Source organism: Lepus europaeus, chromosome 1 (genome assembly GCF_033115175.1).
Source record: "Lepus europaeus isolate LE1 chromosome 1, mLepTim1.pri, whole genome shotgun sequence".
Classification (NCBI taxonomy): domain Eukaryota; kingdom Metazoa; phylum Chordata; class Mammalia; order Lagomorpha; family Leporidae; genus Lepus; species Lepus europaeus.
This window is the reverse complement of record NC_084827.1, coordinates 15,709,118-15,736,706: the sequence shown is the minus strand read 5'-3', so window position 1 is coordinate 15,736,706 and position 27,589 is coordinate 15,709,118. Positions and strand designations below refer to the sequence as shown.

Genomic DNA, 27,589 nt, shown 5'->3' with positions numbered 1-27,589 from the left:
TATTAGTAGGGAACTGGGTCAGAAGTGGGGCCGCTGGGACTGGAACTATTGCCCGAATGGAATGCCAGTGTCAGCTTAACCTGCACCCACACCAGCCCCAGTGAATTATTATGTCTAAGCCTCTTAGATGAATGCCTGTCCCCCATGTGTGGATGATAGCTGTTTGGGGCGGGGGTGGGCAGGTGAATTTACAAGAAAGCAGCAAGGATGGTGGGCTTCTTGGAAGTCATGATGTAGCAGAAATAGTTGAAGAAGTTGAAAGTATTTAAGCTGTGAAAAAAAGAACTATTGAGAAGTTTTTACCATGTAAAGGGAAATATTATAAACGAGAGAATGGACTTATTTTGTGTTACTATAAAGCTGCAGTTAAGATTAATGGGTAGAAATTGTACAGAGGCTGATTTTATTTTATTAAAATTAATTTTTTATTTTTACTTGACAGACACAGAGAAAGTACCCGTCTGCTGGTTCACACTCCATTATGACTGTCCATAATGGTTGGGACTGAGCCAGCCCAAGCCTGGAGCTGGGAACTCAATCCTGTTCTCCATGCGGGTGATGGAAAGTCAGCCACTTGAGCCATCACCGGTGCCTCTCAGGCTGTGTATGAGCAGGAAGCGAGGACTGGAGCAGAGCCAGGACTCTAATCCAGGCACTCTGATGCGGGATGCAGGAGTCCTAAGAAGCAGCTTAAGTGCAAGGCCAAATGCCAGTCCTTTATTTTATTTTAATAAAAGGCTTTGTTACAGGTTGGGTTGTTCAAAATTGCGGTGTGTGGCTTTGTGAGATAGTGAACGTTGTATCTCACAGAGGCTTAAAAGCTGAACAGAGGTTCCTGGCCCGGGTGGTAGGAGAAGCTGGATGGCAAGTGTTCCTGCTGTGGTTCAGGCCAGTAGACTGGGTTAACACAAGGTAATCTAGGGTAGGCATTTGGTGTAGGGGTAGAGATGCCACTTGGGACTCCCACATCTCATGTCAGATGCCTGGGTTTGAGTCCCAGCTAGTACACACTGTGGGAGGCAGCAGTGATGGCTTAAGTGTTTGAATCTTGCCCCTCCTACAGGGCCCCAGATTGAACTCCCTGCTCCTGGCTTTGGCCTGGTCCGGCCCTGGCTAGTGCAGGCATTTGGAGAGTACATGAGTAGATGGAAGATAGCGCATGCTCGGTGGCGTTCTCTCTGTCTCTGCCTTTCAAGCAACAATAAAAGAAATGTAAGATAATTTCAACACTGAAACTTGCTGGATTTTGATAGTATGCCTGGGAACTTTCCCCTAGAAATTATTGCTGTTTCATGCTATTTCTATCATTCATTGATTTTCTCAAGTATTTATTGTCTGGGACATTGTTTTCTGGCCTCATCTTGCAGCAAAGAAAATAGAGCTTGGAAATATTGTGTGCCTACTATATATTTTTTGATTTATTTACTTATTTGAAAGTTATTTAAATATTTAAAAGTTATTAAAAAAAAAAAAAGGCCAGCGCCGTGGCTTAACAGGCTAATCCTCCACCTTGCAGCACCGCACACCGGGTTCTAGTCCCGGTTGGGGCGCCAGATTCTGTCCCGGTTGCCCCTCTTCCAGGCCAGCTCTCTGCTATGGCCCAGGAAGGCAGTGGAGGATGGCCCAAGTCCTTGGGCCCTGCACCGCATGGGAGACCAGGAGAAGCACCTGGCTCCTGGCTTCGGATCAGCGTGATGCGCCGGCCGCAGCGGCCATTGGAGGGTGAACCAACGGCAAAGGAAGACCTTTCTCCCTGTCTCTCTCTCTCTCACTGTCCACTCTGCCTGTCCAAAAAAAAATAAAAAAAAAAAAAGTTATAGAGAGGCAGAGACAGAGAGGTCTTCCATCCACTGGTTCACTCCCCAGATGGCTGCAATGGCCGGAGCTGCGCCAATCTGAAGCCAGGAGCCAGGAGCCTCCTCCTGGTCTCCCACATGGGTGCAGGGGCTCAAGCACTTGGACCCTCCTCCACTGCTTTTCCAGGCCATAGCACAGAGCTGGATCCAAAGTGGAACAGCCGGGACTCGAATTGGTGCCCATATGGGATGCTGTCTTTGCAGACCGGGGCTTTAACCCACTGTACCACAGCGCCAGCCCCTGCCTACTGTTTCTTGGCACTTTGCTATCACACAATCCTTGAAAAATCCCACTGGTTTAGGTTGTTGGGAGACCCTCTCCTTGGGTCTTCTGCATTCCTGAGATGCCTGTGAACCCCCTTTGTTTTACGCTACCTGGTAAGGATGTTTGGCAAACAGCCTTGGAAGTAGAGATAGTGTTTCCCCTCAGAGCCAAAGAACAGGCAGGTTTCCAGCCATAAAAGCTTCCACTTTCCAAGCTGGGGCTTCCTCTCCAGTAAGTCCTCTTGTGTGCAGGCATCCATTTGGCCCCGTTGGCCTATCCCCTGTGGGACTGGGGGGAGGGAGCTAATGCAGATGTGCGGGTGCTCCTGGTGCTTGGAGAGCTCCGAGTCACAGAGTACCGAGTTTCTGAGCAGGAGTCGTGTTTGCTCTCAGCACCCATGAAGTTGGCAGACCAACTTTTGTTCGCTTATGAGTAGGATAAAATCTGAGGCTCTTTATAATTCCTGACCCGAAGGAAGAGTGAAATAGCAATCAGAGAGGCAAGGCTCATGCCCAGAGCCACATGATCTAGGATTTGTGGGTGGTGGGACTTGAACCTTTCTCTCCAGAGGTTGTGCCTTCCATTATCTTATGGAGAAATGCTACTGCCTGGCACTACTGCTTTGATTACTATGACAACAATAGCCAACAGCAACAGCCAACATTTGTGAGTGCTGATGAGATACCAGGCCTTGTTTGAGCTCATTTAATTCTCTCGATACAGGAGCAAAATTAGATGCTGGATCAAGGTCATATAGCTGGTAAATATGGTGGAGACAGGATTCTTTGTTGTTGTTTTAAAAGATTTATTTATTTGAAAGGCAAGGTAACAGAGAGAGGGAGATACACAGAGATTTTCATCTGCTAGATCACTCCAGCAATGGCTGTAACAGCCAGATCTGGGCTGTGCCAATATCCTTGTTTCCATCATGTGTGGCAGGAGCCAGAGTACTTGGATCATATTCCGTCGACTTCCCAGAGGCGTTAGCAGGGAGCTGGATTAGAAGTAGAGTAATCAGGACTTGAATTGGCTCTTTGACACGATACAGAATGCCCATGTCATAAGCCGTGGCTTAACTTGCTGCACTGCAATGCTGTTCCTCTGGAGCCAGGATTCTAAACCAGGCAGTTTGAGTCCAGAGGTCACAACTCGGTAGCAGTTAGGAGCACCATCTGAAAACAGAGCAATCTGGATTTTAAATCCCTGTCCTGGGATGGGCATTGTGGCACAGCGGGTTAAGCGGCCACTTCAATACCCACATCCATGTTGGAGTACCAGCCATTCCGTCTCAGATCCACTTTCCTGCTGTGCACCTTGGGAGGCCCTACGGACAGCTGTAGTGCTTTGGCCTCTGCTACACACGTGGGAGACCCGGATGGAGTTTCTACTCCTGGCTTTGGCCTGGCCCAGCCGTGACTGTTGTGGGCATTTGAGGGGTGAACCAATAGATGGGAGATCTCTCCCTTCCCCTCTATCTCTCCCTTCCTGCCTCCCTCTTACAAGTAGATGAAAATAAAAAAAGTTAAAGAAGAAAAAAAGTAATGGCATCTTTGCCAGCTCTGTCTTAAAAAAAAAAAAAAAAAAATCAATCCCAGTCCTGTTCCTTACCTTCATTGTGTAAGTTGGGGCAAATCCATTTACTCTCCTTCAATCTCAGTTGTTTCATCTGTGCAGAAAAGATGGAGGGGGTGGAATGAATATAGGACCCACTCCCAAGGACTGTTAGGAGGATTAGACAGACGTTCTGTGAAATGCACAACACAGCTGGTTGCTGGGAGCTTATAAGCCTCTCTAAATATTAGAAGCTATTGTTATTTTTATTCTTCTTGATGCCTCCCTTTTCTCTAATTAAGAAAAAAATGGTGCATCCTCTTGAGAATTCTGTAATATAAGTGTTTTTGACCAAAGGCGAAATGTCATGCATCCCAGTTTTACATCAAGAGGCTGAATTTCAGATGTGGGGCCAACTTGGCACAGGATATGTCTTATAAAAGCATTCTCTCTAAAGATGAAACTAGGAGGGGAACTCTCTTGTAGGCTTAATTTATTCCCCCATCTTCATGTTAAGTAACCCTTCCTACTTCCTATGTAACTCCTGAGGATCCAGTAATGTGCTGCAGTGACAGGTGGTGCCAGCGACAGTGTCCTCCGTGGGCCTGACGTTTTCCTTAATGGTGATTCTCCCTGGTTAAGGTAAACAATGTGCAGTATTTGACGTGTTTCCGCCCACAAATGCTAGTGCAGGGGAAAGTCAGAAAGCGCCGTGTTGATGGCAAAAGATGGCTGTACAGCTTTGAAAATTCGGTGTTTTTTTGTTATCCAGGGGAATTGATAGAGTTAAATATCTAAGAACTCTTACCTCTGGGATAGTTGATGAATTGAAGGCATTTTCTGATTGCACTTTATTTTAGATGAATAGCCTGGAAGGTTTCAGATTTAAAGAGCAAAGTTATGTATCATAGACACAACAGGGAAGACAGGCTAAGCTACTCAGTATCGAAATACTGCAAATAATCCTGGTAGCTCTATCTTTGAAACCAAGTGCCCCCAGCCTAATTCCTCCACTCTGATTTACTTTAACAGTGAACCACTTGTGCAGTATTCTCTACCTTAAAGTTGCCTTCGATGTAGACTGGTTTAGGATTGCTGGTTTATGGATGAGCAAACAGGATCCGCTATGGTAAAAGCCTTCATTCCCGTCTTGTGGTTCCTGGTAATGTGGTTCTTCGGTGTCCTGTGCTGGCCTTGTGACTTTTGCCTTTTTCTTCATTACGTTTCTGTCCCCACCTTTGGTCTTGTGGCTTCCCTAACAGTTTACAAAATTCTTTTTGGAGGTTCCACTGAAGTCAAAGACTGGCCTCCTGCATTTCTCTCTCAATTGAAAAAGAAGCTTTATATATTGCATGGCTCAGGAATTCAGGTCCTTTTGCTCTAAATGCTGGCTTGGAGAAGACTTGTACAGTGTTTTGCCGGCAAGTGTCTGGAAGTGGATATGTGATTGATTTGCTGACAGACCAGCTCTGAAAGCAGCTCTAATGGTGGATTTATAATTGATTGCATCCATCATTGGGAGCCTAAAATATTCCCCTCCCTAAATTAAAAAAGATAAATGAAATAAACTAAGGCGAAAGCATGTGCTGAAAAATCTGAGGGAATTTAATGAAACTCTAAATTACCACTGCGAACAGATAAGAGGGGAAGGTTTCTTTGTTGCTGATGATAATACTAAATTAAAAAAAATTATCCAAGAAAGATAATAGGGGGAACAAAGACCTGTGGCCCATGCATCAAGCCTTGTCATTGAAAGATTTTTAATAAGTGTTTCGTTCTCTGGGTATTGTTGATTCACATCCACCTTGTTAGTGCTGTTGGCAGAATAACAAGTGCAGGAACTCTCTGGTGGTGGTGTTTGGGTTTTTGCTGTTGGCACAGATTTTAGAGTTCATACGATCTTATTTCCAAGCTGCTGGGGCCCTGTACCAGGTTCAGGCCATTCAGATGAGATCTCTGCAGGGTGGTTCCTCAGTGTGAGAGTAATTTTATCAGCTGGTGGCTTTGATGGCCCAGTGACATTATTAGTGGCATTTCTCTGGGCACATGTCCTTCCTTTGATGTGAGGTGGCTGAGCTATTTGAGTATCTCAGTGTTGGATTACAATATCTGGTACCCAGGGTTGGGAAAAGAGACTGTTTCGTATTACTCTTCCTGCAAGAAATGTATTCCTAGAAGTTCCTTGGGTTTCACTGATCAGACTTGTCATTGGAAAGCAGAACGGGGGTGTTAGGAATTACTGCAGGTCACTCAAATAAATAAAGAGCTGCCCACCCTGTGGTGAAGTGCATGCCTATCCCCTCTGTGATTCAAACCAGTTCTGATGCTGGGGAAACATGTGGGCAAAGGGCTGCTTGGACCAGCAACCTCCATGCCTCCTGAGATGGGCTATTGGAATTTACTGTGGCGGTGACTTTGTCTTTTCTGGGATTAACATTTCAGTTCCTACTTGGGAAGACCAATGTATTGGCAGGTGGACCTGTCGCCCTTCTTTCTCTGCTAAGTTTGACTCAGCTCGTCTTTGTCTTCACCAGGACCCTCTCCACCAGCGATGATGTTGAGGACAGAGAAAATGAGAAGGGTCGTCTTGAAGAAGCCTATGAGAAATGTGACCGGGACCTGGACGAATTGATTGTGCAGCACTACACGGAACTGACGACGGCCATTCGCACCTACCAGAGCATCACAGAGCGCATCACGAACTCGCGGAATAAAATCAAGCAGGTAAGCCTCCTGTGGCCCAGTGAGCGCTGCACCTTTTGTTTGTAGGTGTTGGCCTGGAGAGGCGACATGGTTGTGGCGATTGGTCCTTAACCAGGGATTCCGAATGACACACTTTGGGAGTCTGGCAGGTGGGTGTCTGCAAAGCCTTGGCAAGGAAGATGACCGAGGGTCCCCAGGGCTGGCGTCTTCCTTCCCCTGTGTCTATGTCCTTGACTTCTGTTACTTCTCACTGCGGTGTGAAGCGGTACAAGGCAGGCGGCCTTAACTTGAGAGAGATTGGACATGTTCCAATCCAAAGAAGAAAGATCTTTGAAGACCTTCTGGCTACAGGCTTCCATCCCAATCCAGTAAATATGTTTTCCATGTCCTGTTGCACTTTGCGTGTGTGTGCATTGCTGTAGCAGCTGAAAAATTTTCTTGTTTGTTGAAATTTTTGCTTTGAGTATGTCAGGTAATTTGCAGTTGGTTTGATTTCCCTGCAGTCAGTCATTGTGTATTCTTTGTTTTTTTTTTTTTTTTTTTTTTTTTTTGTGAAGTGAAGAAAATCTAACCTACAAATTATTTAAACAAATAATGAAATGTTTATGAAAACTAAAATTCTTGAATATTGTGTTGTAGTCATGCTGAGCTTTCATCGACTTCTGATTTATAATTTCCTTTTCATATTTTGGAGCTGTTTCTTCGGTCTCTTTCACTCTTTTTCTCTTCTGTCTTCCTCTACTCACTTGCTGCCTCATTGCTGCTTCTTCTTCCACCCCACCCCACTCCACCCCACTTCTTCCTCCCTGTCTTCCTTTTGTTGTAGGCTCTTGAGAAGCTACTGGGTCCTGGGTTCCATGCTGCTATGGTGTGCACCCCTGAACCCATGTGGGAATTTAATCTCCCAAATCTTACGTTAATGGTATTAAGAAGGTAGAACTTCACCCAACTATGGTGTTAGCCAAGGTCAATGGGATGTGGCCAGCATGATTGAGTCCTGGTGTTTTAATAAGGAGAGGGAGCAAAACCAGACAGAGGTATACATGCTCTTGTGCCATGATTTGCTGCAGCCAGGGAGGTTCTTGTCCTAGCTTATAATGTGCGGGACAAAACCGTGAGCTCCACAGACCTCTATTACAGGTGCCTACCTCATGTATTGCATTATGGTCACAAAAAGTAGGCAGCACACAGATGTTCAGCATGTAAAGGATAAAGTGTGCTTGTAAGGGGTACTGCTATGTTTGGCCAAGGGGTGGATTATCAAATATCTGTTCTGGACTGGCCTGTCATCGTGATATGGTTCTTGGCTGTATCTTTTGAGGATCACGCCTTTGATGTTGTTTAGTAATATTCTTTGATAAACAACAATTGTTGCTACCCATATTGAATCTGATGCTTTGCCAGGTGTCATCTGTCTGCTCCTTTCTCAATACATTTTGAATTCAAACTGCTCTTCTTGACTCTCAGGGGCGGTGCACTTGTTTTCTGCCAAGAACCATTCAAGTATTTTTCACACTATTTGCAGGCCATACAAAATTATCAGCTTAAAAATTACCCTGTTTTAGGTTTATTCAATCTTTGAGTCCCACCTGCTGTTGCCTTGGCAAAGCCAGACCAAATGATTCCCCGGGCCTCATCCAGCCTTCAAGCTGGGCATTTCCCACCTGGGTAGTCTTTGTAGTTGGTTTTCAGGCATGTTTAAAAGATACACCCTCTCCCTACTCCTCCCTTTAAAAGATGTGATGTTTTGTAGTAGCCACAGCATATGAGACCTTCAGAGAGGCGGTTCTCTCCTGCTATTTGGTGTCAGCGTGAGCAGTCCAGAGCATGGTGCCAGCCCCTCCAGCACCTCTGTGTGACGCATGCTGCGTGGACTCCCTGGCTTGTGCCTGCACTGACAGCATTCACCCGGGTGTTGTTGCCTGTTCTCTAGACCTTGTGTTAGGGTTTTATACATAGGTCTATAAATTGTGCTTCAATGCATACTGTTGAGTTTCTGCCCTAAGAGTCCAGTTCCAGAACTGGTAAGCTCTTAACCTTTTTTGAAACCATGTGCTGATCTCTTTACATTTTAAAAAATCACTGGGCATTTCTGAAAAGCATACTATAATTTCTAGCCTTTACAAGTGGAAAGTTCTTCCTATGGGTTTATCTGTGAAGCTAGCAAAGCTATAGATCAGTGGCTGTGACTGTAAAGTAAACTGTAGTCCATTGTGACCCCATATGCTAAGCTTAAGAGGGGTCAGACAATGCATGCCTGGAGCTGCTGACCTCCAGCTTTGCCTCTGGTAATGGCAGCAGAGGTGAAGGATCTTTGTCTTTTGTGTTTTCTGATTAGTTTGGTTGACTGGAAGGACTTTGTCCCAATCCCAGGGGAAACACCAGCAGTGATTTCTGCTTTGCTCCCTCCGCTCTGCATTGATAGCATCTTTGCTGCCAACAAAAAGCACTGGTCTGCTCCTAGAGAAGGGAGCCTCCCCTGATTACTTTTTTTTTTTCTTTTAGTGGCCAATGGCTTTTTACCAGTCTTGATTTCAGTAGGCTGACGTTTTGAGCAAAGCAGAACAAAAACTTTATTATGTCAGACAGTTGTCAGGAAAGTAAATGTCTGATAATTCAGTGTTACACATTAGCTTCAATAATGGGAAGAGAAAGGGCGAGATCTCTTTAAACAAGTCCTTGATAACTCATTAATGGGAGAAGAAAACTGGGGAAAATGAAGGTGCTTCTGTTTTTATTGCATAGTTTGGCAATTTTATACCAGAGATGTGCATTTTTTATCATCAAGGAGACACAGATATTTCTTCACCAATCTTTCCCTGTCATTTTTGTTTTTTAATTGTACTTCAGGTTATATGCAGAATGGAGATAGACATTTTATTTTATTTATTTGAGAGGCAGAGAGACAGAGCTCTTGCCTGCTAGTTCATTCCCCAAAGGCTGGCAATAGCTGAGACTGGGCTGGACCAAATCTGGGAGCTGGAGAATCAGTCCAGGTCTTCCATTCAGTGGCAGGGACCTGGCCACTTGAGCCATCAGTGCTGCCTCCCGGGATCTGTGTCACCAGGAAGCTGGAATCAGGAACTGGAGCTGGTACTAACCTGGTACCCTGATGTGGGACACAAGTGTCTTAATCAGCATCGTAACTACTAGACTAAGTGCCAGCCTCAGGGATGCGTTTTTTGAAGGTAAAAATGTGGATGATTAAATAACCATTGGACTGCATTATTTCAGAGCAAAGCAAGATGTTGAAAATGTGTAGATCTGAGTTGAAAATTCTTTCTGTGTTCTGTCCAAAGAATATGATGAAGAGTCATTCAACAAGTTTTTGTTGAGTACCAGCCGTGTTCCTGATTTCATTTTAGGTGCTGGGGCCATACAGGTGGAAAGCACCAGCCTCTGTCCTCATGGAACTCAGGTGTGAATGGGAGGAGTCAGGAATGCAAACATGATACTTACTAACATTTACTTGACCTCTGTATAGTAAGTGTCTGCCTTGTGCTGAGCGTTGTGCTAGACTTGGGTGCAGAAATGAAGAAAACAAATGAAAACTCCTGTCCTTTGGAGCTTACATTCTAATAATAGGAGACTGATGAGAAATCAATAAATAAGTAAGCAAGGGCTATAACAGGCATTAAGAAGAACTATGCCAACAACAAAACATGACAAAAACCCTCCAACTAATAAAAATAAGGAACAGGGGCTAGGAAGTTGCTGTTTCAAGCAGGGTGACCAGGGCGGCTTTCACTGAGGTTATATTTGAGCCAGCACCTGAAGGAGGTAAGGGTGAAGGGATGAGCGCAAAGTTTCCAAGGCAGGTGCACCACTGAAAGTTTGGAGAAGCAGCATGGTGGCCAATGAGGCTGCAGTATTGTGAGGTTAGGGGGATTAGTAACAGAGAGATGAGAGAATTGGCAGTACGAGGTATGGTGGTGGGGAACCAGGACAGGTAGGATCTTGTAGGTCACTAGGAGGATTTTGGTTTTAGCCCTGAATATTCTAGCTGACTGTTGAAAGGTTTTGAGCATAAGAATGACATTTTGTGACTGACATTTTGAAAGGCCCACTCTAGCTGGTATACTAGGAATAGACTTTAGCAGGTGCATTTGATCATCTTTCATTGTTATAATGAAATACCTGAAGCAAGGTACTTATAAAGAAAAGAGGAAGTTTTTTTTGTCCCATAGTATTTGAGAGTCTGAATGTGCAAATAGCTAGCTCTGGTGAGGACATCATGGTCAGTCATCACAGTGGCTGGAATATGTGGGAAAAGAAGAGATCCTATCACAAGACAAGATGCCAGAGTGAAGAGAGCACTCATTTTTATGACACCTTCTACCCTAGAACTAACTCAGAGCCTCCAACATTACCTTTTTCCTTTCTGAGACTAGCACTCCCAGTGACCCAACCAACTCCCCCTTGGCCTCACATCTTAAAGGTGCCTCCACCTATCACATCTATGACATCATGGTACTAGGGACCAGGCTGCCAGCACATGAACCCATTGTTCACAAGCCACATCCACTGTAGTAGGATCAAGGTGGGTGCAGATATTCAAGATGGAGACCACATGACTGTTTACACTTCCCATTTTTACAGTTTTAAATGTGTTTCTGTTTATTTGAAGACTCTGACTTCGAGAATAAATGTGAGATGAAACTTTGAAGAAAAGTGAAGAGAATAGATGAGAACATTGGAGAAGCTCTTCAAGACATTGGCATAGGCAAAGGCTTCTTGGAAAAGAGCTCAGAAGCACAGGCATTCAAAGCAAAAAATAGACTAATGATTACATCAAGCTTAGAAGCTTCTGCTCTGCAAAGGAAACACTTAAAGTGAAGAGACAACTGAAAGAATGGAAGAAAATATTTGCAAGCTATACAACTGAGAAAGGATTCGTATCCTATAGAATATCTAAAGAGCCCAAGAAATTTAACAACAAAATAGACAATCCAGTTAAGAAATGGACAAAGGACTTGAACAGATATTTTTCAATAGAGAGAATTCAAATGGCCAACAGACACATGAAGAAAATGCTCAGGATCACTAGCCATCAGGAAAGTGCAAATAAAAACCACAATGAGGTTTCACCTCAACGCGGTTAGACTGGCTTTCATACAGAAACCAACAAACAACAAATACTGGCAAAGATGTGGGAGAAAACGTTACCCTAATCCACTGTTGGTGGGAATGTAAACTGGTGTAGCCGTTGTGGAAGACAATATGGAGATCCCTCAGAGATCTCAAAATAGATCTACCATATGACCCAGCCATTCCACTCCTGAGAATTTACCCAAAGGAAATTAAATCAGCATATGGAAGAGTTATCTGTACCCCATGTTTATTGCAGCTCAATTCACAATAGCTAAGATAAGGAATCAACCCAAATGCCTATCAACTGGTGAGGGATAAGGCAAATGTGATATATAATGGAATATTACTCACTTGTAAAAAATAATGAAATCCTGTCTTTCACAACAAAATGGATGCAACTGGAAACCATTATCCTTAGTGAAATAAGCCAGTCCCAAGAAGACAAATACCATGTTTTTCCTGATTTGTGATGATAAATAGATGACAAAGAAATGTAAGGTGTAGTTAGTTGCATTGCAATCTGCATAAAATTATTCCTGAGCAAGAGCTTATAGCAGCAGTTTATACTGTTGAGAGGAAATGGATTAAAGTCTAAATTAACTTAATTATTATCTTGTAACTACACAGGAAATATTTTGATGTCACACTGTCATTAGTTTTATTTCATTGAAAAATTATGAATGACTGATTGACAAAAAACCCTGTAAATGGATGAAATGGTCATTTTTCCATTTAATTATTATTTATAGCCATTTTGTATATTCCCATTAAATGAGGGCCTTCTTGGTTTTTACTTATTAAACTTCTTATTTGGTGAAAAATTAAGCCTTTTTACTTAATGTAAATTTAAAATGTTATTCTCAAAAACTAAAAAAAAAAAACATAGAAAAGTGCTGGGAAGAAGGATATGAAGGAGTAAGGGAATATCATTATGTTCTTAGATACAAATCATATTGAATCTATAAAAATTAATTAAAAATTAAAGTAAACATGAAATAAAAAAGAAAATCTACAAAAAAACCCAATGTGCAAATAGAATACTTTGCACATTTAAGCAAGTCAAATAATATAGATAATAAGCAAAATACATGGGCAATCACATTTCTTTTGGATACATTGTAAAATGGACCAAAATGATGTTATTGCATTAGAAAACCTCAGAATCCCTAGGTTCTGCCATTGTCTCTTATAATAATGATGGTGTTACAGCAGCAACACCGACATAGATGACTATGAGTTGTACACTGTGAGAACATAGCCGTAGGAGTATAGGTGATGCCTGCTGATAGGAAGGTACTTCACAGCATTCCCAGGAAATAGAATTAGAAGTTTAGGAGTTTAGCTGTTAAGATGTCTTTGTTCCACTTTGGAGCACCTGGGTTACCTGGGTTCAGTTCCCAGCTCTGGCTCCTGATTTCTGCTTATTACCTGGGAAACAGCAATGGCTCAAGTAGTTGGGTTTCTTTGTTTCTTTCTTCTTTTTTTTTTTTGCTAAAGATTTATTTATTCATTTGGAAGGTATGGTGGGGTGGAGTCGGGGGTGGTGAGAAGTGGAAACAGAAAGAGCTAGAGAGAGAGCTGGATAGAGACATTTTCCATTTGCTACTTTACTCTTCAAATGGCCATAATAGTCAGAGCTGAGTTAGGCGTGAGCCAGGAGCTAAGGGAGTCCATCTGGGTCTCCCTTCTGATATGTGATGCCAGTGTCACAAGTGGCAGCTTAATCCGTTGTGCCACAATGCCCCTAGGTCGTTGGGTTTCTGCCACCCACATGGGAGACCTGGATTGAGTTCCCAGGTCCTGCTTTTGGCCCCACCTAGCCCCTGTGTGTGGGCATTTGAAGAACAGTTAAGCACATGGGAGCTCCGTCTGCCTGCCTGCCTTTCAAATAACAAAAAAGGATAAGTTTATTTTGGTACAGAAATGTTTGCGGACTGGCATTGTGGCACAGTGGGTTAAAGTGCTGCCTTAGACACTTTCACCCCATCTGAGTGCTCGTTCAAGTCCTGGCTGCTCTGTTTTACATCCAGCTTCATGCTAAGGCCCCTGGGAGAGTCCAGTGTAGGATGGCCCAAATCCTTAGATCCCTGCCATCCTGGGAGAACCAGATGGAGTTCTTGGCTCCTGATTCTGGCCTGGCCCAGCCCCGCTGTTGTGGACATTTGAGGAGTGAACCAGCAAATGAGATGAGAAATCTCTTTGTCTCTGGAAGATGTCTGTCTGTCTCTCTCTCTCTCTCTTACGCCCTCCCTCCACCTTCTCTCTCTAACTCTGCCTTTTAAATCAATCAATCAATCTTGATAAGGGCTGGTGTTGTGGCACAGTGGGTTAAGCTGCAGCCATATGGGATCAGGTTCAAGTTCTGGCTGCTCCACTTCCAATCCAGCTCTATGCTAAATCAGTGGAAGATAGCCCTAGTGCTTGGGCCCCTGCCCCCAGGTGGGCGATCTGGTTGGAGTTCCAGACTCCTGGTTTCAATCTGGCCTAGCCCTGGCTTTTGCAGGCATTTGGCGAGTGAACCAGCAGATGGAAAATCTCTGTCTCTGTCTACATCTCCTTCTCTCTCTGTAGCTCTGCATTTCAAATAAACAAACTTTTTTTTTTTTTTTTTTAGTTTTTGACAGGTAGAGTGGACAATGAGAGAGAGAGACAGAGAGAGAAAGGTCTTCCTTTTTGCCGTTGGTTCACCCTCCAATGGCCGCCGCGGTTGGCGTGCTGCGGCCGGCGCACTGCGCTGATCCGATGGCAGGAGCCAGGTGTTTATCCTGGTCTCCCATGGGGTGCAGGGCCCAAGGACTTGGGCCATCCTCCACTGCACTCCCTGGCCACAGCAGAGAGCTGGCCTGGAAGAGGGGCAACCGGGACAGAATCTGGTGCCCCGACCAGGAGTAGAACCCGGTGTGCCGGCGCCGCAAGGCGGAGGATTAGCCTATTGAACTGCGGCGCCGGCCACAAACAAACTTTTTTTAAAAAAAGTTTGAAATCCATGCATAAGGAGTGTTCAAAAAGTTTATGAAAAATGTGTACTGTGAAAAAACTATGCATGGATTTGAAAATGTTTTTGCACCAAAACAAACTTACCTTTTAATTCTGTTTTCCACAAACTTTTCAAAACTGCCCTGTGTTTGCATTTGAGCGTTCTTCCACGGTGGGCTCGTTGGAGGAGTTGACTTCAGATGTCTTTGAAGAGAAGGGGTCGGTCCAAGGCTTATCGCAGAAGCAGGGTAGGCAGAAGGGAGGCCACAGATGTTTGGCTCTGTGCTGTGTGCACAAACACTTAACATTTTACCCTGATATTGGCTGCCCTGTTGGTGCTAGATGAATCTCGGAGACTCATTTTTCTCGCCTGTAATTAGAAGTCGCTATATGTGATTATTCAAGTGAAGTTGTTAGGGCTTAATTGTTGAGTAATACAACATTCATTACTTAACATTTAACTAAAATAATTTTTTGGCTTTTAGATGAACGCATATTTTGAAAGGTAGAATTAGAATGAAGAATAGCCTTAATTAATCAAAAAAAAAAAAGTCATAATAGACTAACATGGTTATTTACAGTCGAAATAGGAGTTGGAAAATCCCCAGCTGCTTGTATGAGAAAGGGAAAAAGCCTCAGGTTTCTAGAAGTGGCCGTGCCAAATAGTGGGCAATAATGAGATATCATAATTTAAAGGTTGGAAAGTCGTCTGGAGTACGTTACTGTAGTTAGGAGAACCATGAGGTCATCTTTCCACACAGTGCAGCTGCCTCTGTATTTATGTGTCCACACACAGCAGCCTGAGAGGTTCAGAGTGGAGCCACTCAGAGAATTTAAGACTTTAGAATGGTCACTAAAAAAACGAAAGGGCAAAACAAACCAAAAAGCACCATAGTAAATAAAATATGAGGTGAACTTAAAATAATGCATAGCTCAAGAGTGCTTTAAACAGAGCAGGAGCAGTGTTTCTGGACTTCTTCCTGGGCACTGTCTGGTTTTTTTCCAAGGAGTCTTGGAAAATACAATGGTTTGGACACTCGCAGTGAGAGCAGTCCGATGGAAGCACCCACGTGTAGATGTATTTTCACTACAAGTGAAAAAGCACAGTATTTTGTACTTTTAAAGTAAAAAATGATGTTGACTGCTCTGTTAATGTTCAGTTACCATCCCTTGCTCTTAGGGAACTCCTAGTGGATTTCTAGTCTACAGTTTTTTGGGCCTGTTTGCACGTTTGTTGTGCTCTCGTACAGATAGTAGGCCTTTCTCCCCTCTTTTATCTTCTCCATTATCCAAATACAGTACTGTCCTGATTTTGTGACTTACAACTTAGAACTTCCCATCACCTCCCCCAGGCCTGTGTCCATCAGCCCCTGGTCTTCCTCTCACAAATGCTAAGTAAGACCTGGTGCTCAGAGGCCTCTGAGTTTCCCGAAGGCATGGTGGGGACCACGTCTGCTTCTCCACTGCACACTGCGGCCTCCGGAGCCCCGTTTTCCTCATTTTCGTTTTCTCTCATGGCCTCTGAGTAGAGTGACTTGCAGCTTGGAACTGAAGCTCCTGCTGTTGCTGAGCAGGTGACTGGGAGAAGTAAGAAGTAAGAAGTTAGGTAACTCCTGGGGAAGCCGGGGGAGCTTGTCTCCGTATTTGGTGTCGCGATTTGAACCACTTGACTTTTCAGATTTGGATTTGTTTAGGGAAGAAACAGAGAGTAATAGAATTTTTCAGTCTTCATTATCCTTATGAATGAAAATGAATGGAATGGAATCACTGTCATCACATCTCAGAACAGGAGTCGCAGAAGTAAGTGTTTAGATATAATTTGGTAACTTCCTCACATTTGATGGGCGTAGCTCTCTTTCCTGCCCGTCCCTGCCCCACCCATTAAATTTTTTTTTTTATTTCTTGGTGTTTTCTTCTTTTAAAGAGTTATTTATTTATTTGAAAGGCAGTTATGGAGAGAGAGAGAGAGAGAAAGAGAGAGAAAGAGAGAGAGATAACGATTTTCTATCTGCTGGCTTACTCCTTGGATGGTGGCATTGGCCTGGTCTAGAACTCCATCCAGGTCTCGCATGTGGCAGCAGGGGCCCAAACACTTGGGCCATCTTCTGCTGCTTTCCCAGGTGTGCTGGCAGAGAGCTGGATCTGAAGTGGAGTAGCCACGACTTGAACTAGCTGCCACAATACCACCCCTGTATTTTAGTTTTCTTAAAGTGACACATAAAAATGTTGCTTTAAAAAAAGATTTATTTATTTAAAAGTCAGAGTTACACAGAGAGAAGGAGAGGCAGAGAGAGAGAGAGAGGGAGGGAGGGAGGGAGGGAGGGAGAGGGAGGTCTTCCATCCGCTGGTTCATTCCCCAAATGGCCGCAAGGTCCAGAGCTGTGCTAATCCAAAGCCAGGAGCCAGGAACTTCGTCCCGGTCTCCCATGTGGGTGCAGGAGCCCAAGGACTTGGGCCATCTTCTACTGCTTTCCCAGGCCATAGCAGAGAGCTGGATCCGAAGTGGAGGAGCCGGGTCTCAAACCGGTGCCCATATGGGATGCCGGCACTGCAGGTGGTGGCTTTATCCTTTGTGCCACAGTGCCAGCCCCCAAAATGTCATATTTATGGTGCACAGCATGCTAATTTGCATACATTGTGGAATGGCTAGGTTAAGCTAATTACAAACATTCTGTTGATTACAGTTACCATGTTGTACAGTAGATCTTTTGAATGTATTCCGCTTGTCTAACTGGAATTTTGTGTCTTTTCACCAACATCGCTCCAAGCCTGCCCCTTGGTAACCACCATTCTCCTCTCTGCTTCTGTGGGTTTGACTACTCTAGATTCCACACCTGTTGAGATCATGCAGTATTCGTCTTTCTGTGTCCAGGTTTATCCATGTAGTCACAAATGACAGAATTCCCTTCTTTCCCAAGGTGGTACCATATTCCTTTGTGTCTGTATACCACATTTTATTTAACCATTTATCTGTTGCTGGACTCTTAGGCAGACTGTACCTTGGCTATTATGATGATGCTACAAGGAAAGCAAGAATGTAGGTATTTTTGAAATACTTCATTTGCTTTGTCTATGTAGATGTTCCTCTACTTACAATGTGGATACTTTGTGATCGGCCTATTGTAAGTTGGAAATATCAAAACTAGAAAATGCATTTAATGCAGCCAACCTGCTGAGCACCCTGGCTTAGTAACACAGCACACTGTAGAGTTAGAGGGACCCGTCATGGTCGCAGAGCCGACTAGGTAGGAGCTGTGGCTTGCTGCCACTGCCCAGTGTCATCTATCATCGCTAGCTTGGGTAAAGGACAAAATTCAAAGTTTGATGTATAGTTCCTGCTGAATGCCTGTCACTTTTATACCACTGTAAAGTGCAGCCATCAAAAGTTGGGGACCATCTGTGTAACCATTAGTACATCTGATAGTTGTGTTTTGCATCTTTTTGAGGGCCCTCCATGGTATTTTGCATAATGGCTGGATTCCCCATCCTTAGTGCGGTAGGATTTGCACATAATAGAATGCACATATTTTGCAAGTAGAGTTCCATGAGTTTTGGCAAACGTACGTAGCCTTGAATGTGTTTCCTCCTGCCTTTTTGTAGTCAGTTCTCTCCCACAGTGGCTGATTTGAGCTCTGTCTCTACCCTTTTTTTTTTTTTTTTGACAGAGTGGACAGTGAGAGAGAGAGAGAGAGACAGAGAGAAAGGTCTTCCTTTGCCGTTGGTTCACCCTCTAATGGCCGCCGCGGTAGCGTGCTGCGGCCGGCGCACCGCGCTGTTCCGATGGCAGGAGCCAGGTGCTTCTCCTGGTCTCCCATTGCCTGTTCCAGAACGTCATACCTTGTGTCCTCCGTCGGATCTGGCTGCTTTTGCTCAACATCATGTTTTTACAGTTATGTGTTCTCTCTTGTGTTGTTGACTCACCCTGTCCCCCAAGTTTTAACATGGCATTTCTCAGGGGCACGCATTGTCATACAGCAGGTTAAGCTGCAGCTTGGAGCACCCGTGTCCCATATTGGAGAGTGGTTCCAGTCCCAGCTTCTCTACTTCGTATCCAGCTTCCTGCTAATGTAATGGCCCAAGTGCTTGGACATCTGCCACCCATGTGGGAGACCCAGATGGGCCCTGGCTCCTGGCCCAGCTCTGGCTGTTGTGGGCATTTGGAGAGTGAACCAGCACAGGGATGATCTCTGTGTCTCCTTCTCTGTTACTCTCCCTTTCAAATAAATACATAAATAAAGGTTAGGAGCTGGTGCTGTGGCATAGTAGGTTAAAGCCTCCTCCTGCAGCACCGGAATCCTACATGGCTGTTGGTTCATGTTCCAGCTGCTCCTCTTGCAATCCACCTCTGTGCTCATGGCCTGGGAAAGCAGCAGAAGATGGTCTGAGGGCTTGGGCCCCTGCACTCGTGTAGGAGCTTCTGGAAGAAGCTTTTGGCTCCTGGCTTCAGATCGGCCCAGCTCTGGCCATTTTGGCCATTTGGGGAGTGACCCAGTGGATGGAAGGCCTCTCTCTCTGTCTCTCCCTCTCTCTGTCTATAACTCCGCCTCTCAAATGCACAAATCAATATTAATAAACAAAAGAAACTTAAAAATGGCATTTCTTTGTAACTCTAAGTTTCTTATCAGAAAGCTGAAGTCTCAGAGCAGTTTAGTGTTAGATGTCCTTGTAGCTTTTCCCTGCAGCTGTGTTAGGGAATCATTCTGCAAGTGTTCATTATCTATGCAGCCTGATGCCAGGGTTCTACCGTCCACATCCTGTCTTCCTTTTCTCTTTTCTTCCATGAGCTACAGAGTAAATGTCCTGGTGTGAAATGCTCCACAGACACTCTGGGTTTATCCCCGACTCTTTTTTTTTTAAATTTATTTTTGACAGGCAGAGTGGACAGTGAGAAAGAGAGACAGAGAGAAAGGTCTTCCTTGTGCCGTTGGTTCACCCTCCAATGGCTGCCGCGGCCGGTGCACCGCGCTGATCCGATGACAGGAGCCAGGTGCTTCTCCTGGTCTCCCATGCGGTGCAGGGCCCAAGGACTTGGGCCATCCTCCACTGCACTCCCGGGCCATAGCAGAGAGCTGGCCTGGAAGAGGGGCAACCAGGACAGAATCCGGCGCCCCGACCGGGACTAGAACCGGTGTGCCGGCGCCGCAAGGCGGAGGATTAGCCTAGTGAGCCGCGGCGCCGGCCTTATCCCTGACTCTTGATCAGGAGTCTGGTTGGGTGTTGTGTGACATGAAATTTATTTTTAATTATTTCCATGGGAACCATTACACATAGAGAAAAAGCTGAGAATTCTAGAAACAAGAGGTAAGACCAGACTATCAGAATTTTAACCGAACTTAACTAAAACTTAAAATACAAAGAATTTAATACCTGGAGTTCTTATCCCAGGGACCATGAACTCCAAGGGGTCTAGGAATGACCTTGATAAGGTGTTTAAAAGTCAAAGGAAAATCACAAATGATGATCAAAAACTAGGGCCCCATCTTATCCTGCTTCAGTCAGGTTTTTTTTTTTTTTTTTTAAAGGTTTATTTATTCTAAAGAGAGAGTTTCAGAGAGGCAGAGGCAGAGAGAGAGAGAGAGAGATTGAGAGAGAGAGTATTCTTCCATCCACTGGTTCACTCCCCAAGTGGCTGCTGATCAGTGAGCTGGGCTGATCTGAAGCCAGAAGCTTCTTCCGGGTCTCCCAAGTGGGTGCAGGGTCATAGCAGAGAGCTGGATGGGAAATAGAGCAGCTGGAACTTGAACCGGCTCCCATATGGGATGCCAGCATCGTAGGCGGTGGCTTTACTTGCTATGCCACAGCGCTGGCCCTGTTATTTTTTTTTTCTTTCTTTTTTAGATTTTATTTTATTTATTTGAGAAGTAGAGTTACAGAGAGAAAGGTCTTCCATCCTCAGGTTCACTCCCCAGATGTCTGCTGGAGCTGAGGCGAACCGAAGCCAGGAGCCTGGAGCTTCTTCCGGGTCTCCCACATGGGTGCAGGGGTTCAAGCACTTGGGCCATCTTCTGCTGCTTTCCCAGGCCATAGCAGAGAGCTGGATGAGAAGAGGAGTAGCCAGGACTTGAAGAGGCACGCATATGCGACTCCAGTGCCACAGGTCGAGGCTTAGCCCACTGTGCCACAGCTCCAGCACCAATATTTCTGTTTCTTACAATGTTCTTAAACCATTTCCTTCTTGAGTTTTTTACTTAGACATCGTGTACTGACTTCCAGCTGTGGAAGCTAAGGCTTTACTCTCCCCCCACTCCATCTTCCTCCTCATCTCTCCATATGCAGCGACATGTCGCAGGAGCAGTGTCCTGTTTTGCTTAGTCAGTGCTTCTCTCGTTACAACTGCCTAAGTCCTTGGACCCACAACTTACAGCTTGATCGTGTGTTCCCTCCTGCAGTTTTGTAGCTATTTCTGTTTCCCCTGGAGCTAGTGACTGAATCGTCCTGTTGCCTGTTTACTATTTTGGATTCTGCCTTTCCTGGATCTTATGTTTCTTCCGTTTTTCTCTTGGATTGCTCTGAAGATTGAGCACATTCTTCAGTCGTTTGCTGGCGTGTGGTGTATATACTGTTTGTTATTTGAAGCTTGCATGTCTGAAATTGCCTGTATTCTTTCTTCATACATACTTGATGGATAGTTTATTTTTGGGGAAAATAATTCTTAGAATTTTGAAGGTATGTTGTTCCTTTGTCTTGTAGCTTTCCAGTGTCACTGTTGAGAAAAGTCTGATGCCATTCGGATTCACCAGGAAGTCCTTTGTGTAGGCCTTTTTTATTTTTCTTTATAGATTTTTTTTTAAAGATTTATTTTATTTATGTGGAAGGCAGAGGTACAGAGAGAGAGGGAAAGGGAGAGAGAAAGGTCTTCCATCCACTGGTTTGCTCCACAAATGGCCACAACAACCAGGACTGGGCCAGGCCACAGCCAGAAGCCAGAAGCTTCTTCTGGGTCTCCCACATGGTGCAGGGGCCCAAGCACTTGGGCCATCCATCTTCCACTGCTTTCCCAGGCGCATTTGCAGGGAGCTGGATTGGAAGTGAAGCAGCTGGGACTCAAACCGGCATTCTTATGTGATGCTAGTGCTGCAGGCAGGGGTTTTAACCTGCTGTGCCACAGCACTGGCCCCTTTTGTTTGTTTTGAAGAGTTCTTTAGGGTATCTGGTAGTATTTCTATTGCATTAAAAACTTTTTTTTTTTTAACTTTTAAGAGCTGTCATTTTCTGATTTTTTTTTATTGCTTCACTGTTGAGATAGGTTATCTTATTTTCTCTAAGGATGCTAATGATTATTAAAACAATTTCCCATCCTGCCTTCAGCTGCCTTCTCGTGTTGGTGTCTTTCTGTTCTACAGGCTTTCCTGTGCATCTAGAGGGCGAGGGAGAGGGAAGTGCCACAGTGGTGACTGGGGCTTGTCTGTGTGGACCGGGCAGGCACTCAATGGTGTCTTCAGTGAAACCCCAAATGGAAGCAGCTCTTTTCACTCGGGGCAGGTCACAGGTCACCTTCCCCAAGGTGGGAGGCAGCAAGTCTCCCGTGTTGGGGCTCAAAGTCCAGCTGCCCCACCCTACAGGAGGCTGAGCCAGGATGGGCCGGGGGGTCATGCTGTTCAAAAGGCCCCACTTGGACTTCATCCTCCTGGGCTCTGTCTGTACCTCACCTGGTCTGGATTCCTCCGATTCAGCCTGTCCAGGCTAGCTGATGCCGAGGGGATGGGAGAATTGTCTCTCTCTGTGGCTTGATGGTCATCTAGAGCTCACAATACCATTATAGAAAGCTTTAACCCTGTGCCCGCCTTTAGTATGCTTGGTACCTCCTTTTCTGTGCTAGCAAACCCTGCTCCTGGCTAAGGTCTCAGGTTTGTCTGGTCTGCTAATTTCATGACCCAGCTTTCCATCCCTCTCCTTGCCAGACTCCAGAGTTTTATTGTTTTATTGCAGTCTTTTACCTGCTGTTCCCTCTCCTCTTTTCTTAATGCTTTATGTTTAAAAGAACTTCTCTGTCATTGCTTTGGTTGGATGGCAGGAAGGAGGGAGTAGAGACAGCTGCAACCCCAAATTAATAATCACCCTATTTGCTTATCAAGGGAGACTGCAAAGTCCTCTTATTCAAAACTTTTTGTTTTCCTCACAAGAGAGTCTTAGAAATGCGTGATTTAAATTTTGTCCTGAAGTTCTCAGAATAGATAGTGGGCTTCCTTAAGAAACCCTATGAGTTCAGCATAGCAGGTTAACCTTCTGCCTACAATGCCTGCATCCCAAATGGACGCTGGTTTGAGGCCTGGCTGCTCCACTTCCCATCCAGCTCCCTGCTAATGCACCTGGGAAAAGCAGCATAAGATGGTCCAAGTCCTTGAACCCCTGCACCCATGTGGGAGACCCAGATGAAGCTCCTGGCTCCTGGGTTTGGCCTGGCCCAGCTCTGGCTGTTGCAGCCATTTGAGGAGTGAACCAGTGTTGAAGACATTATCCTTACCCCACTGTGTGGTCTGAGCACTTTTGTCAAATTTCAGTTGGCTGTAGGTACGTGGATTAACTTCTGAGCTCTCCATTCTGTTCTATGGATCTATATATCAGTTTTTATGCCAATACCAAGCTGTTTTAATTATTATATCTTTGTAGTATTCTTTAAAGTCATATCGTGATGCTTCCAGCTTGGTTTTATTTGCTCAGGCTCACTTTGGTTATTTGGGGTCTTTTGTGATTCCATATAAATTTTAGGATTGTTTTTTCTAATTCTATAAAGAATGCGTTGGTATTTTGATAGGGATTTGCTCTGAATCTGTAAATTGCTTTAGGTAGTATAGACATTTTGATAATATTGATTCTTCTGATCTATGAGCAAGGAAGATCTTCCAATTATTTTGTGTCCTTGATGATTTCTTTCATCAATTTTTGATAATTTTTATTGTAGAGATCTTTCACTTCTTTGGTTAAATGTATTCCTAAATATTTGTGAGTTTTTTTGTGTCTCTTGTGAATGGGATTTCTTTCTTGATTTCTCTATGAGTTCATCTTTAGCATACAAAAAACCTACTGTTTTTGTATGTTTATTTTATAACCTACAACTTTACTGAATTAGTTGATCAATTCTAACAGTTTTTTGGTGAGGTGTTTCGGTTTTTCCATGAACAATATCATGTCATCTGCAAACATAGATAATTTGACTTCTTTTCCAATTTTGATGTCCTTTCTTTCTTTCTTCTCCCTAATTGCTCTCGCTAACACTGCCAGTACTATATTGAATAAGAGTAGCAAAAGTGGACATCCTTGTCTTGTTTTAGATTTGAAAGGAAATGCTTTCAGCTTTTCTCCATTCTCTATGATATTGGCTGTTAGTTTGTGATAATGTAGCCTTTATAATTTTGAGGAATATTCCTTTCATGTCTAATTTTTGAAGGATTTTTATCATGCTTCCTCTGCATCTATTGAGATGACCATATGGTTTTTGTTCTTCATTCTATTGATGTGATTTATGATGTTTAATTTGTGAATGTTGAACCATTTCAAAAAACTAAAAAAAAAAAAAAAATCCATTTGAGAAATGGGAAAAAGACTTCAATAGAAAGTTCTCAAAAGGAGAAATACAAATGGCTAAACATAATATGAAAAATGCTCAATATCACTAGCAATCTGGGAAATGCAAATCAAAACCACAATGAGATAATACTTCACCCTGCCCGAATGGCTAAAATCCAGTACCAAAGTATAACAAATGCTGGCGATGGTATTGTAAATTAGTGCAGCCACTGTGGAAAACATTATGAAGATTTCTTTAAAAAACTAGAAATAGACTTGCCGTGTGATCCAGCAATCCCACTGCTGGGTATATACCCAAAAGACTTGAACACAGTGTATAAAACAGACACCTGCGCCACCATGTTTACAGCAGCACTGTTCACAGTAGCCAAAATTTGGAATCAACCAAGGTGCCCATCATCGGATGAGTGGATAAAGAAATGGGGTATGTACACCCAATGCAGTATTATTCATCTATAAAAAAGAATGAAATTCTAGCATTTGCAGCAGAATGGTCACAACTGGATGACATCATGTTGGAATAAAATGAGCTGCACCAGAAAGACAAATAGCACATCTTCTCCTTTATATGTGGGAGCCAAAATCTGAAAAAAAAAAAAAAGAAGAAGAAAAAGAAGAAAAAAAAAGAAATGCCTGTGTGTATCAGTATTGCTGCAAATGTAGTTTTGTGAAACTTTGTTTTGTATCTTTTTCAAACCCATGGTTAAGAATATTATACTACTGTAGTTTTAATGATCTGTGATTACTTTAAAATTTATTGTATATGGGTGAAATGGTTATTTTTCCATTCAACTATTGTTTCTAGCCATTGTCTATATTCCCACTAAACTAGATTTTTGTTTTTGTTTTTTAATTGTTAGAATTCTTATTTGGTGAAATATTAAGTCTTTTTATTGTAATGTAAATTTAAAATATGTAATCTCAGAAACTAAAAAAAAAAAAGGGAGAAGGAGTGTGCGAGGGAGGGAAGAAGTGAATATCATTATGTCCTTAGCATTGTATCTACAAATCACATTGATCTGTTAAAAAATAGTGAACAATTAAAATACATTAAAAGTAAATAAATAAATCTTTTAAAATAAGAGTGTGCAGTTTTTGCATCCATCTATATAATTTACATATTTGTCGGAAAAATTGCTGATTTTTTTTAATGATTTGTTTATTTAGTTATTTGACAGGCAGAGTTACAGACAGAGAGAAAGAGAGAAGTCTTCCATCTGCTGGTTCACCTCCTAAATGGCTGCAATGGCTAGAGCTGGGCCTATCTGAAGCCAAGGGCCAGGAGCTTCTTCTGGGTCTCCCACGCAGGTGCAGGGGCCCAAGCACTTGGGGCAGCTTCTGCTGCTTAGCAGGCCATTAGCAGGGAGCTGGATCGGAAATGGAGCAGCCGGAACTCAACTGGTGCCCATAGGGGAAGTAGGCACTGCAGACAGAGGCTTAACCTAATAGGCCACAGTGCCGGCTCCAAATTATTGAAATTTAGTTTGGTAATCCTCAGAAGTATGGTGTCAGTGAGTATGTGCACCACGACACCAATCTCATAATGGAAGAATACAGATTTTCAGTCATCAAGTCCTGTGAGTTTCTGGGGTGACGGGAAGATCCTTCGCATTGGTAGAGGCTTGGAATGTGCAGCCGAATGCCTCTGCTGAAACCCGTCACATAGTACACTTTGAGATGGGGTCACGCAGAAATTTTATCTCAAAAAACAGTAGCAAAAGTTTCAACAAATACTGGATTTTAAATAGAAATGCATGTTAGGACCGTCAAAAGTCCTTGAAAGCAGTTCTCTGACTGAAAGAGCACAGTTGTTTTTCCCTGTAATAAAAATTTGAAATTTTTAATTAGGGTAGAAAATACAAGCTAGCTCTTAGCAAGTGCGTTGGGAGTCCCCATCCCCCACTGCCTCCTTCCCCTTCTGTTTTGCTATGTTGTGCCTGTACCAGTCACTGCACTGCAGATCGCTGGGGATGCTGGAGATTGTCTTATTACACACCTAGTATTCAGAATACAAGGCCAGATATCCTTGATATGTCCCCTCGAGATTCTCTCTGCATGTACCTCTTCCGATTTGGAAATTGGGGTGATTTGATGTGAGTGGAGATGGCTGCTCAGTTCCTTGGTTGTAGACTTGAGTTGGACTCCCAGAGCTGCAAGCGTGGGCACAGTGACTTACCAGCTGCATAGGAAATGTGCAAGAAGGGTTGGGAAGGAGTAATAGCAGGGAGTGCCATATTGATCATCCCCCTGGTAGGTCAATTAACATTTATGTGATGTTTCGTATTTCCAGAGTGCTTTATATTCTTAGTAATTATTCCGTGATTCACTTAAAGGTACATTAAGAGTAGTTTTCTCATTTCACGGGACAGAAAGTGCAGACATAGCGAGGTGGAGGTGTGCCCAAGGAGGCAGTGTCAGAACCAGGATTAAGATTGCGCAAGCAGACCAACCCAGGGGAGGGAGTGGGAGCGGGACCTGGGAACTGTTACGTGTAGTGGTACTGATGAGGAATAGGAACCAGACGACGGGTCTAGGCTGGCAGCACTTGGTACTGACTCTGCACTCAATCTGTTTGCTCACAGGTGAAAGAGAATCTGCTTTCCTGTAAGATGCTGCTGCACTGCAAACGGGACGAGCTTCGGAAGCTCTGGATTGAAGGCATCGAGCACAAGCATGTCCTGAACCTGCTGGATGAAATCGAGAACATCAAGCAGGTGCCTCAAAAGCTGGAGCAGTGCATGGCCAGCAAGCACTACCTCAGTGCCACCGACATGCTGGTAAGAGAGCGGCCCTGCTGAGGTCCCTTCTTCTAAGATGCAGGCACGCCCTGTTCTCCTTGAATCCTGGGACACCTTGGGGTTCCCCAGTCCTTGCACACGAACCGTGGCTGGTTCTCTTCCGCATTTCAGTGCTTGAAATTGTAGAAGGTGATTACTTATGCATTGTCTGTCTTTGGAACACTGGCAAGAAATGAAATGGTCGGAAACCAGTTCTAGGGGCAGGTGTTTTTGCCTAGCAGATAAGATGCTGCTTGGCCTGCCTGAGTCCCCTGTTGGAGTGCCTGGGTTTGATTCCTAGTCCTGGTTCCTGACCCCAGCTCCCTGCTAATGCAGACCCTGGGAGGCAGCAGGTGACGGATGGGTCATGTATGTAGTTGGATCCTTGCTACCTACATGGGAGAGCTGTATTGAGTTTTTGGCTTCTGGCTTTGGCTTGGCCTATCTTGACCAAGCCTGGGTGGTTGCAGGCACTTGGGGAGTGATCCAGTAGTGCATAGGAGTCTGCTTCTCAAATTAGAAGACCAAAAAAGTCATCCAGTACTTAAATCATCATGGATTGGAGATGAGAGGTGTTTTTTATTTATTTTTTTAATTTTTTTTATTTTTAGTTTCAGAGGAAGTAGTTAATGAATCTCATAATAAAGAACAAAGGATAGAACTTTTGTTGAAGATGTATAAACTTGTTCCACAAATTCTTTGAAAGTGTTTTTGCACTAGGGATTTGTTTTTCTTTAAACCGGTAAGAAAGAAAATAAACTTGAGTGAGGGGGACTAAAAATAGAAGTAACTTTAAAGCAGGAGCCCCCTCCCACCCCCCATAGCCTGCCTTTGAACCTGTG

At 43.9% G+C, this 27,589-nt stretch overlaps 1 protein-coding gene across 2 annotated transcripts in view; it reads left to right on the top strand.

The window, feature by feature from the left end:
* The window catches only part of EXOC4 (exocyst complex component 4), an 862,020-nt gene that overhangs the window by 20,006 nt on the left and 814,425 nt on the right, over positions 1-27,589 (top strand). For both annotated transcript variants that reach the window (XM_062198862.1, XM_062198781.1), the window contains exons 2-3: positions 6,207-6,396; positions 26,553-26,747. In XM_062198862.1, coding sequence (XP_062054846.1) covers positions 6,207-6,396; positions 26,553-26,747 — 385 coding nt within the window. The remainder of the gene's footprint in view (positions 1-6,206; positions 6,397-26,552; positions 26,748-27,589) is intronic.